Raw genomic sequence first — 13,326 nt, forward strand, 5'->3', positions numbered from 1 at the left:
TTGCAGTTGTCATTGTTGTTTAGCAGGCCTGGGCCGGGCTCGAACCTACCAGCTTTGGTGTATGTGGCTGGCGCTCTAACCACTGAGGTATGGGCGCTGAGCCAAGCCAGAAAAGTCTTAAAGCATTAGGAAGCTGTTAGCATCACGGTAGCAGACCCAGGTTTTCCAAAGTTCCAGTTTGCCCCCGAAAGCTTGGATTTTATCATTTAGCAACAAATAACTATTTTCCCCGAGGGGACAGGCTCACTTCTTTCACTCTCGAGATGCATGCCAGACACTCACAGAAGACACTGCTAGTTCAGTCCTTGACATCAACGGTTGGGCACGTGCTTTCCTGGTGACAACCCTTGCACTTTGTCACACAGCAAATGTGCTGCCTGCCTACTCCCTGTCGGGTCCCTCTCTGCAGCCTCCCCACCAGGGCATTCTTCAGTGGAACTGGCATTTCCAGAATGCTTTATATTTATTTTTGTAGCTGCGAGTGTGTGGCAGGGAAGGATACGATGACCGTGAGTATGACCGAGCACCGGGCTGAGGCGCCAGGCATCACACCTACCGCTGCTTTGAGATGTCAGTGCAAATGCCAATCCAGTGAGAGGGCAGGGAATGTCTGCGTGTTATTCTGGAAAGAACACTATTCTCCAAATAGTTTTGACCTCATGGGACCCCGAGGGGCACACAGGCCACATTTTGAAGAATGTGGTTCTCATCTTTTCTTCAATAAACCTCTGCTTAAAGTTTCCTGTGGTCCAGTTCCTGCCATGGAAGTCAGGGGAGGGAGGGGCTCTCCTCCACAACTTCAAGGTCTACTCAGATCTTTCCTTTTTAACAGTAACAGAAACTAACAGCTTGCACTTACTGAATTCCTATTATATGCCAGGCATGGTGTGTGCCAAGCCCTGTAGCATCAGGAAACCATCAGGAGACAGGGTAATGGAGGAAAGTTTACTAAAGATACTTTTCCCAAAGGTGTGGGCAGGATTACGGCAAACCAACAGAAAATGATGAAACAATGGGACTCACAACCCTGAGGCATGAAAGGGTAAGGAGAGTGAGTGGTGCTGCCCAGAACTGGAGAGGGCATCCCCCAAGGAGTTGTGGCCATCAGGACAGAGATTTAGTCATTGCCAGGGTAAACCATGGGAATTCTTTAAAAAGCTGACTTTCAGGCTTACATGTCTTTTCACGAGTGTGCTCATACTCAGTGGGACTGTGTCCCCTCAGGGATGAGCCCGCAGGGTGAGAGCCTCTGGCCCCTCTCTCTCCTCTGACCCTCTAATTCCCTGGGAGCGCGTCCCTGAGGTGAGGACAGCCACAGGACAGGGGAGTCTGTGAACTGTAATCACAGGGCCAGGTAAAAAAGGGGAGACAATGGATCTGAAAAGACAAATGCAGGTTACATATTTGGCACCGAACTTAAGTGTGCCATCTCCTTTCATCTCGCTGACTAGATAGGGCAAGTGCTGGAGCAATCTCTGTCCTGCAGATGGCCAGATGGAAGCTGGAGAGATAGGGTCTGGATTTGAACAAGCCAGAAGTCTTCGCTCCTGTGCTGCACCAGCTGGCAAACCGGCAGGCAGGAAGAAGGCAATGCGGGTTCCCTTAGAGCCGTGCTTTATTGAACTAGCTGAACGAGTAAAAGCTATGCGCTTGGGGTGCTTGTTCTTTATTTATAGGACTCCACACTGTCTTCCGGTTCCTCTCAATTACTATTCTTCTGGCCAGAGACTCTTTGGACAGGGCAGAAACTCCGTTCAAAACTCACAAACGCGGCCAGCGAGCAGCTGGGGAATCATTGTTGGGTTTCACAAGGAGCCCTCTCTCTGTCTGCCTTCTACCCTGGCTGACCCAGAGATGCCCTGCCGGGACACCCAGGGTATTTTGATGAGTTAAATGAAAACAACGACCACAACCAAAAGAGATTCAAACTGCATGAGTCCTGGGGGAAAGAAGAAAAAAAATCAGGAAAGTTGTCCCCTTCGTTATTTCTTCCTTTGCCCATTCTCCCCTTACTCCTTTTAATAACTACATTTAATATAGGTTGTAGAATTCCTAGAGGACTTTCAGGAATTTAAAAACAAAGTTCTAAGTCGGGCTCTTTGTTAAAGCTTTATCGATGCCATAGGAAAGTTTCCGTGATTTCCATTTAGGATATCAATTTAGGGTATCAGTACATGCTGGGACCAATGTAATCATGTCACAAATATTACTAATTATGTCTACTGTCTCCCAAGGAGGAGGGCTGCGTCCCCGATTAATGGCCTGCTGGTTAGTGTTACCTATGCGTGTTTATATGGTTGTGCTTCCTGCATACGTGGCAATTGTTCACATCCCATAATCACAGCACCCAGGCTTCCTGCAGGGCAACATCAACAGCACACATTCCTCCTGGTTAAAAATCATTCCCATCTCTAGCTACCCACTTTGGGAGGGAAGTTCAAGTTTTCGAGCAATACGTGATCTAATCACACTGCTCCTGCATTAAACAACATGCAGCGGGGAGAAGTCACTGTCAACCAGAGGGACCAAGGCTGTGCTGGTCTAGAGAGCTCTGGGGGCCCAAGGAGCAGTGGGGTCACAGGACATCTGAGAAGGCTTTCTGGGGGAGGTATCATCGAAATTGGGACCTGAAAAGTCAGACAAGCAGGAGGTGAGAAAGAGAAGGCGCGTTGGTGTTCTAGGCAAAGGGAGTAGCAGGTGCCGAGGAAAGCTTCAAGACGGGATTGAGAATGGCCCGTTCAGGGAAGGATGGAGAACAAAGCTCAAGTCGTTGGTTAGTGACAGGAGGCTCAGGAGATGGGTGTGGCCGCATCTGGGACAGCCTGGAAACCACATTAAGGAATTGGAACTTCCTCCTGAGCCAGTGGGAGCCATTCATGTATTTTAAGCAAAGAAACACCGTGGGCTGATTTTTGAGAAACATCACTTTGCAAAAGGATGCCGCAAAATCAAGAGGGTTTTTTTGGTCTTTTCTTTATAATTTGCTAATTTTACAAGATTTAAAAAAACAGAACGTATTACTATTATAATAAAGCCACTAAAGATATTTTAATTTTCATATTTTAAAAACTCGCCCTGACAAAAGATCTGAGAAGACACAGAGATGGCTAGGAAGCATAGGGAAAGATGCTCCACATCACACGTTGTTAGGGAGGTGCAAATCTAAGTAACAAGGAGACACCATTACGTACCTATTAGAACAGTGGTTCTCAACCTTCCTGATGCCGCCACCCTTTACTACAGTGCCTCATGTTGTGGTGACCCCCCCCCCATAAAATTATTTTCCTTGCTACTTCATAATTATAATTTTGCTACTGTTATGAATCGTAATGTAAATATCTGATAGGCAGGATGTATTTTCATTGTTACAAATTGTACATAATTAAAACACAGTGATTAATCACAAAACAGTATGTCATTATATATTGTGAAATATTTATTTCTGATTACAAATAAATGAAATTTTGTCTTGAAGCATGGTGTAGCATGGGTATCAGTCTTCATATAACAAGAGTAAACTACATGGCTACATTTTGCCACAGACAGTACGTGTAAAAAGCCAACGTCAGTGTGAAGGTTGAGATTGCATCTTTCTCACCAGATCAGAAATTCTCGGGGCAGTCTTTGCAAAAGCACAACAAAGATCATCTTCCACGACAAGTCTACTTCTGTATTTAGACTTGATAACCAACAAGCTGGAAAACCCTGTTTCACAAAGATATGTTGTTGGAAATGGAAGAAGAAGGCACAACATAGTCTCAGACGGAACAGGATATGACTGCAGACACTTGATTCAGGATTTTGTAACTGGCATTGTACAGAAATCAGTTCTCGCTGCATCACTGTTAATAAGTTCAATGAACTCTTGTGCTGTCTCGGGAACATCTTCAACTTTGTGAATGGGCTTCTGGCAAGTGTAAATGGGGTGTCAGGTAGATTTGGAAATTTCATGAAATTTCATCTGCAAGCGTGTGCAAGTGTTCTTTCATAGAAATTTTCATCGTAATCCTTTTGTCTGGTTCAATGTCATGTTCCTCAAAGAAAGCAGATAAGGTAGGCAACATGTAAATTTTATTTTCATCCATTTTTTTTTGCCAAAGCTGAAGTTTCATTTGGAATGATGGGATCTTTTCAGACAAATCGAGGCATGTTGCTTTGGTCCTTGCAGTGATAAATTTAACTTATTTAAGATGGCAAAGATGTCAACAAAGTAAGCTATTTTCTGTAGTTCACTTTTATCGCTGAAAAGTGCTTTGAACTGTGTTCCTGCTTTCTGATTAAAAAATGTTTTGAGTTCTTCACGAAGCTCAAAAACATGTTTTAAAATTTTTCCTCTTGACAACCATCTCACTTCAGTGTGAAATAGCAGAGCATTGGAGTGGCACCTGTGAGTAGGGCGCTGGCCTCATATACCGAGGGTGGCAGGTTCAAACCTGGCCCCAGGCAAACTGCAAAAAAAAATAGCCGGGTGTTGTGGTGGGCGCCTGTAGTCCTGGCTACTCAGGAGGCTGAGGCAAGAGAATCGCCTAAGCCCAGGAGTTGGAGGTTGCTGTGAGCTGTGACTCCATGGCACTCTACTGAGCATGATGTAGTGAGACTCTGTCTCAAAACAAAAACAAACAAACAAACGAACAAAAAAAAAAGAAAAAATAGCAGAGCATTGTTGGGTGCATCCAACTCGTTGCACAGTTGTGAAAAAGTCTACTGTTTAAAGTGCTCGCCTTTACAAAATTGACAGAACTTATGACGCTTTTCATGCTTCTTGTAACTCTTGTGGCAGCGTCTTCATTGCTAATATTTGCCGATGAATCATACAGTGAGTTCCGGTGACTTTTGTGACTCATTCAGCCCCAAACGTTGAAATCCAGATCAACATCCTAGCATAGCTGGAGCACCATCTGGGCAAACACCACAGACCTTTTCCCAAGAGAGCTAATGCTCATTCAGAAACAAACCAACTATGTCAAATACATCACGTGTAGTAGTTGTCGTTTCAAGAGGTTTGCAAAAAAGAAACTCATCTTTAAAGTCCCTACCATTAATATACCTCAGGTAAACCAGTAACTGTGAACAGTTTGCAACGTCTGTGGATTCATCAAGCTGGATACTAAATATTGGAAGTGGAGCAGGTTTAATTTCCTGGATTACCTGATCAAGAACATCAGCAGACATGTCATCTGTTCTTCTGCGGACAGTGTTTTTAGATAAGGAAATTGCCCTCAATTTCGTAACAAATTCACCTCCAATCATAACTCGAACAATGTCTTTGCCGCTGGCAACAGTAAATCCTCAGCAACGGTGTGAGGTTTCATCGCTCTGGCGATTCTGAGTGCCACCAAATACGAAGCTTCAACGGCTGCTGCGTTTTATCTGTGTCCCTTCCCACCAGGGTCAAGTCTGGCTTTCTTGAGTCCACCAGCTTTGCTTCTAAAATAGTTGGTATCCGTGCTGGCAAAGCTCGGATGCTTGCTATCAAAATGGCGTTTTAGTTTGTTCGGCTTCATAGATTCAGCTGAAAGAACTTCACAACAAATAACACATTGCGGTTTCTCAATTCCTGCTGTAATTATTGAGGTAAAACCATACTGTAAAATCCTCACTATATTTTCTTTTCTTAACATTCTTCTCTACACGATCCATTGTCATGGGATGGTTTGCTAATGAAAATAATATGTAACAATAGCTTTAATAATACAAAAGATGACACATGGCATAGTTCAGTCAATACAGTTCATGAAAGTGAACTGATTTACCATTCTCTGTGTTGTTTTTTACCATACCTGTTACTATCACAAGGGGGCAGTAGTCACATCAACCACAGTTGAATATAAACAGACGGATTAGCATCCAAATTAAGTTCCCATGGTACGGATATTTTGCAGTAGTTGATGATTTTACAGTACGTGATTTTACATTTACCCAGTAATTATAATTCATGAAGTGTCCTTTTACCTCCAATACTGCTGCTTTCAATGCAGTAGCTGCTTTTAACAGAGTAGCTGCTTTCAACACAGCAGCTGCTCTCTACACAGTAGCTGCTCTCTGCACATGTGTGACTGGTCTGCTTAAGTACATTATGGCGCCAACCCTGTCACATACACCTGTACTTGTACGGGGTGTATGTGACGGGGTTGGTGCAATGATGTCATCACGCTGGGTACTTGCATGCGGGCGTATCTGCAAGTGGGCGGACCCCGCCTGGAGACAGATAGAGGAGCCAGGTCTTGGTTCCTAAGACCTTCGGAAATATGTGTTTTCGATGGTCTTAGGCAACCCCCAAAGGGGTCGTGACCCACAGGTTGAGAACTGTTGTATTAGAAGGAACAACCAAAATCAAGAACTCGGATGATAGCAAATGCTGGCGAGGATGGGGGTGGGTGAAAGGTACTCTGCTTCATTGCTACTGGGAATGCAAAGTGGGATAGCCTCTTGGAAGACGGTTTTGCAGTTTCTTATAAAATGAAACATACAATTCAGTAATTGCACTCCCTGTTTATTTACCCAAAGGAGCTGAAAAGTTATGTCTACAAAACCAACCTGCACACAGATCTTTATAACAGCTTTCTTCACAATTGCCCAAACTTGGAAGCAATCAAGACATCCTTCAGAAAGTGAATGGGCAAATAAACAGTGCTTCATCCAGACAATGGAATGTTATTCACTGCTAAAAAGAAATGATCAACCCATTGTAACAAATGTACCATGCTGGTGGGGGATGTTGATGTTGGGGGAGGTTCGGGAGCAAAGTGTATATGGGAAATCTCTATTTCTGCTCAATTTTACTATGTCCCTAAAGCTGCTCATAAAAGTAAGGAGACAAACACAGGAAAAAAACCCACAAGAGGAAGGAGGTAAGGCAAGAGGCGCCAGCCCCAGGCGTGGGGCAGAGGAAAGAGTGTGGGGAGGAGTCAGCAGTGTCTGTGGGAGCCAGGCTGTGGGATGGTGGGCCTGGAGGGGAAGGAGGAGGAGCTTTTGGCCTATTCAGCCATGTGGTGAAGTGAGCAGAGATTTGATGAGCCACTTTTGGTAGCCTGGGCAGTGCCTATGGGCCAGAGATTGCAGCAGAAGATGGAGAGAAAAGTGAAGAGGGAAGGAAGAGGTTTTGTAACTGATTAAGACAAGAGAAGTAATGCTTTGTTCTTCTGTTTAAGAGACATCTTGCTGGCTCAGCGCCTGTGGCTCGAGCGGCTGAGGCGCCAGCCACATACGCCTGAGCTGGTGGGTTCGAATCCAGCTGGGGCCCGCCAAACAACAATGACAGCTGCAACCAAAAAATAGCTACTTGGGAGGCGGAGGCAGGAAACTCGCTTGAGCCCAGGAGTTGGAGGTTGCTGTGAGCTGTAATGCTACGGCACTCTACCCAGGGCAACAGCTTCAGGCTCTGTCTCAAAAAAAAAAAAAAAATCTTGCTGATTTATCACTTTTCTGCTTTGTGCATTATCTACGTGAGCTAATGCAATGATCAGCCATTGATCCTTGGCTGAACTGGCTTTGCTGCAGACCAAAACACATCAGGAGGAGAAGGTCTGCCCCATGACATTCATGCGGATGAAGGGCAAACAGAGAGGAGGGGAAAAGACAAGCACCCGCGGTGTGCTCAGAGGCTGCTGAGCTGCAGGAGGCAGCACGGCCCTGTCCAGGCCAGCTGCTGTTTGTGCTCCCTGCCCCATTCCCTTGCTCACTGCTTGTCCTGGTCTGGGTTTCTCTGCCTGTCCCCAGCCCACCCTTCACCCTGCTCTGCCCTGCTCTGTGCTGCAGGAGGCTGATTCTCATGGGCCACATCCCCAATTCCCTGTCTGGCTGGCTTCTCACTGACCTTGGCAGGAGCCTAAGGGTAAGGGAAGAGAGGAGATAGGGTTTGTTCCCAGCTTTGTCACAGCCTGCAGGGGCTGCATCCCCAATCCCAGGGACCCCAGTTCTGTCAGCCCCTGTAATGCGGCCTTGGCATGACTGTGGCTTTCTTCTATTGCTAGTACCTGGGTGCCAGGGTGTTCTGTGCTGCTTCCCTTGACCCTGCTCACTTGGCTGTGAATGGTTCCCTTAATAAAGTTTCTTCAGATGAAACATTTGATGGAAAAATTGTGGTTCTAGAGAAGCGTGGAGACCAGCAAGGGCTGTCAGTGATGGGCAGGGCCACCCTCTGCTGCTGTGAGGAGTGGGAGAAGGTGGTGGATCCTACAGACAGCTGTCCTCACCTGCTTGCTGGCTTGCAAGTATGTTATCCAGAGTTGCAGACGAAAGAAACCCAAGGAGTAGAGGCAATCACAACCTCCTGCCTCCTTGTAGGTAGGCAGCACTGGTGAATCCTCAGAGGAGGATTGTGGCCCTTTTGGGTCACTCTGTCAGGGTAGAGCAGGGATGGGGAGGTGTGGGAATGCAATGTGGAGGGATAGATGGAGGGTAAGGAGGCTGCAGTGACCTCTGTGGATAAAGGTGAAAACCTAGGCTGGGTGCAGTAGCTCGCACCTGTAATCCCAGCACTTTGGGAGGTCGAGGCGGGTGGATTGCCTGAGCTCACAGGTTGGAGACCATTGTGAGCCAGAGTGAGACCTCATCTTTAAAAATAGCTGGATGTTGTGGTGGGCACCTATAGTCCCAGCTACTTGGGAGGCTGAGGCAAGAGAATCACTTGAGCCCAAAATTTTGAGGTTGTTGTGAGCTATGACACCACAACACTCTACCAAGGGTGACAAAGTGAGACTCTGTCTCACAGCAAAAGAAAGTGGGAACCTGATCAGCAGAAGTGTCAGAGACAGAGGGAAGGCACTTGAGGACCACTCAGGAGTTAGACTCCAAGTCCTAACGTTAGTCTTACGTTGTTTGCAGGTGAGGGAGACAGTGAGTCTGTCCTGGCTGGGGTTCCTGATGGGTGCTGATCACAGAGAAGGGCAGCATGGGACAGGGCGAGGAGCTGCTTGCTGTCGTGAACACCACATTATGTAGAGCTGGCCACATGTCATAAAAGTGGAACCATACAGCACGTGGTTCTCTGTGACTGGCTCCTTCCACTTAGCGTAATGTTCCCAAGGTTCACCTACGTCGTGGCATGGATCAGTACTCCATTCATTTTAGCAGCCAAGTAACATTCTATTGAATGGACTTACCACATTTTATTTATCCATTCACCTGTTGATGGACATGTGAGTTGTTTCTAACTTTTGGCTACTATGAGTACTGCTGCTATGAACATCTATGCACCTGTTTTTGTGTGGACATCCATTTTTATTTCTCTTGGGTATACACCTATAAGGACAATCTCCAGCTAAGACTGCAGATGCTAACACTACGTTTAATAACATTTGGAGGGACTGCAGGATTGTTTTTACAAAATACTCCTGTCTCTAGTAGCATTTTTGTGTTTTAGAGTCATTTTGTTTGATATTAGTACAGAAACAGTAGCTTTTTTCTGGTCACCCCTTTCCCTTTTAAAAAAGATGATGTGGCCAGCAGTAATATATTATGCAGTTATGCAGGTTTTGAGCTTTATAGAAATGGGGTCACACTATAAATGTAGTCCACGGGGACTTGCTGTCTTCACTCACCATGCTATTTCTAAGACCTAAGTTGTCACATGTAGCTATAGTACAATTTATGGTCACCGCTGTGTAATTCTACGGTCTGGCCCTATCATTTACTCAGTGGATATTTGGCATTTAGTGTTTTGCTACTATGAATTTATTGCTGCTGCCAGAAACATTTTTATTCACCTTTCCTGATAGGAGAGTTTCTCTTGTTCTCAAAGCAACTAGCAAGGTTGTCATGGGCTGGGAACTGGTGAAAAATGCAAATTATTGTGCCCCATCCAAGATCCACTGAGTCAAAAACTCTGGGACTGGGTCTGGAAATCTGAGTTTTAATAAGCCTTCCAGGTGACTCTGACATCTGACAGTGTGAGGTGCACGGCTCCAAGGTACAAAGTGAAAGTGAAATTTCTGGGTTGCAGGCAGCCAGTTGTTACACTCCGCCAGGAAGCGTGGGAGTCCGGGTGGAGACACCCTCAGGTCCCTCAGTACTGCCAGACTTCTTTGTTTTGTCCAGCGAGTGGGTGGATCTGATTGGTTTTCCCTGAGGGAGGCGGGGCCATGGTGGTTGATTTCCCCTCCCTGTCTGCCTCCCACCCTTCCTCTGCCAGGCTGCACCATCTCAGGAGGCAGAGCCCCAGCACGCATGCAGGTTAGCAGCTCAGCGATCACTGTGGGTGATGCCTTCTTCCTTATGGCTTTGTGTCCACAGGAGCACATGCACTACTTGCTTGCCCTGGAGCACCGTGCGGAGGAGCAGTTCCTAGAGCACTGGCTGAACCCTCACTGCAAACCCCACTGTGACAGGAACAGAGTCCACCCCGTGTAAGGGGCTTGGGATTAGCTGTGGTACGTCTCATTCTCCCAGGGGTTGGCAGGGGACAGCATGGCATGGGCTGGAGACTCTCTGGACCATGGCACTGGGGGCCAGCATGGGTCAGGGTGGTCAGAGCAAGGCAGGAAGGCAGGGAAGATGGGGAGCCAGGTTGAGGGGAGGCTGCGTGCGGGACACACAGGGAGCCTGCCCTCTACTGAGGTACCTGGAGATCCCAGATAGGGAAGGATGTGACCCTGTTTGTCATTCAGAGAAGATCAATCTGGAACCCACATCTGGACTGTTGAGACTCGGGTCTCTCCGGTGAGGTCAGCATTGTGGGATTGACCCGTGCCGTCTGCCACATCAGCACCATCTTCACCAGCATCTGAAGCTTCCTTCCTGGGTCTTGGTCCCATTCCCCACTGCCCTCTCCCGTCACCCTCCACCTTCTGTCTTCACTGGGCTTCCTCCTTCCACCCGCGGGGGACTGCTCAGCATCCCCAGCACATCCCACAGGCCCACCTCTACCCCTCTCTTCCCAGGGGAGGCTGTTTGCTTCTCCTGGTCTGTCTGTCTGTTCTCATTGCCTTTCCTGCTTTTCCCATTTCTATTAGATAAGGTGGTGAAACTCCTTTAGAAGTTAAGCCCAGGGAATTTCATTTCTCCTCTGTAAGTTTTATGGACAGGCATATAGTCAGGTAGTGTATGCTTTGCGGCTAGGAGAAATCCTACGTCTTTGCTGTTTATACGCATTTTGTGCCAGTGTGGGCAGTCATCACAGGGACTCTGTTAGAGGATCGTTTTATAGTTTTTAGGTGCTGTCACATAAAATCTCTCCTTTAATCCTCTTTTATTTTCTTTTAGAGACAGAGTCTCACTTTGTTGTCCTCAGTAGAGTGCTGTGGCATCACAGCTCACAGCAACCTCCGGCGCTTGGGCTTATGTGATTCTCTTGCCTCGGCCTCCCGTGTAGCTGCAACTACAGGCACCTGCCACAACGCCTGGCTATTTTTTGTTGCAATTTGGCTGGAGCTGCGTTTGAACCCACCACCCTCGGTATATGGGGCCGGCACCCTATTCATTGAGCCACAGGCGCTGCCCTCCTTTGATCCTCTTAATGCTCTGCTGTCCTGGCCGGGCATGCACTTTGACCCCACTTTACAGAGGAGCTAACTGAGCGTGAGTAGGCTACTAACTCACGCTCGATGGTGGTTGGTGTTTGTCTTCTGATGACTGCAAGTCCCACACAATTCATGCAGACTCTCCTGCTCAGTCCTGTGTGTGTAGGTGGGTGGGGGCATGGAATCCCTCAGAGGGGCTTTCACAGATACTGAGAGGGCACCAACTGGGAGTGGAATAGAGGTTTTGCTTTTGAGGGGTAGAGGTTAGGTTGACATCTGTCTTCTATTCTTCTAGTCTACTGTCCTTGAGGTCAGGGTTCTGCGGTACCTGGGCTGGGCTCCCAGCTTCCAAATGTTAGCTCCACTGACCTTGGTCTTCCAGCACTGGAAGCTCTAACAAAAGTGTGCAGTAGGCTCGGCGCCTGTAGCACAGTGGTTTCAGCGCCAGCCACATACACTGAGGCTCAGGCCAACTGCAACAAAAAAATAGCCGGGTGTTGTGGTGGGCACTTGTAGTCCCAGCTACTTGGGAGGCTGAGGCAAGAAAATTGCTTAAGCCCAGGAGTTTGAGGTTCTCTTGCCACTGTGAGCTATGACGCCACTGTACTCTACCAAGGGTGACCTAGGGAGACTGTCTCAAAAAAAAAAAAATGTGGTGATGGTGATGAGATGCCCAGAGCTGATTTGACTCTCTGTGTCCTAGCTCTGTGGTCTTGGGCAAGTTGCTTAACCTCTCTGAGTCTCCATTTCTCCCTCTGTATTGAAGTAATAATGATGTTTAGGAAACCTGGCACATAGTAAACAACTCCATAAATGGAGCCCATATCACCACTGTGCAGTCCAGGCAAGCAGAGAGCTTTCTGGGTTGGGTGAGCCCCATGGAGATATCCTCCAAATGTGACTGAGGTCTTTCCTGCTGGTGAGCCAGGGGCCTCGCTCCTGCAAACACCATTCGTTCCACAGAGGCCTCCCTCCAGCAGCTCCCACTCACATGAAGACAAGAAAGCAGGGGATGGAGGGAGCTGACAATTTGGAATTTGGAGTTAGCTTTCAGGTATTGAGTCTGCCAGTCACTGGCTGAATAACCTTGGGAAAAAAAAGGTCCCGATTATACAATTTCCTCATCTGTAATATGAGGATAGTAATAGGTTCTCCCTCATGGATGTTCTAAGATTGAAAAAGTCAATGCCTGGAAAATAGTGTTGCCCTGGCACCACATAGGAAGTGCTTGGGAAATGACAGCAGGATGCTGTGTGCTTCTCCTTATCTCCTCTTCCTCGTCCTTTGTCTCTTCCTTCTTCCCTTTCCTCCTCCTAGTTGTTCTTTATCAACATCATCATCCCCATCCCCCACTATCATCACCTCCCCCACTATCATCACCTCCCCCACCATCATCACCTCCCCCACCATCATCACCTCCCCCACCATCATGACCTCCCCCACTATCATCACCTCCCCCACCATCATGACCTCCTCCACCATCATCACCACCCCCACCATCATGACCTCCCCCACCATCATGACCTCCCCCACCATCATGACCTCCCCTACCATCATCACCTCCCCCACTATCATTACCTCCCCCACCATCATGACCTCCTCCACCATCATCACCACCACCACCATCATGACCTCCCCCACCATCATGACCTCTCCCACCATCATGACCTCCCCCACCATCATCACCTCCCCTACCATCATCACCTCCCCCACTATCATCACCTCCCCCACCATCATGACCTCCTCCACCATCATCACCACCCCCACCATCATGACCTCCCCCACCATCATGACCTCCCCCACCATCATCACCTCCCCCACTATCATTACCTCCCCCACCATCATGACCTCATCCACCATCATCACC

At 47.6% G+C, this 13,326-nt stretch overlaps 1 protein-coding gene across 1 annotated transcript in view; it reads left to right on the forward strand.

Annotated features, from left to right (window-relative positions):
* C18H17orf67 (chromosome 18 C17orf67 homolog) overlaps positions 1 to 13,326 on the forward strand; it is a 32,428-nt gene that overhangs the window by 17,285 nt on the left and 1,817 nt on the right. The window contains exon 3 of the mRNA XM_053570183.1: positions 10,234 to 10,370. Coding sequence (XP_053426158.1) covers positions 10,234 to 10,350 — 117 coding nt within the window. The 3' untranslated portion in view covers positions 10,351 to 10,370. The remainder of the gene's footprint in view (positions 1 to 10,233; positions 10,371 to 13,326) is intronic.

Source organism: Nycticebus coucang, chromosome 18 (genome assembly GCF_027406575.1).
Source record: "Nycticebus coucang isolate mNycCou1 chromosome 18, mNycCou1.pri, whole genome shotgun sequence".
In the NCBI taxonomy this organism is placed as follows: Eukaryota; Metazoa; Chordata; class Mammalia; order Primates; family Lorisidae; genus Nycticebus; species Nycticebus coucang.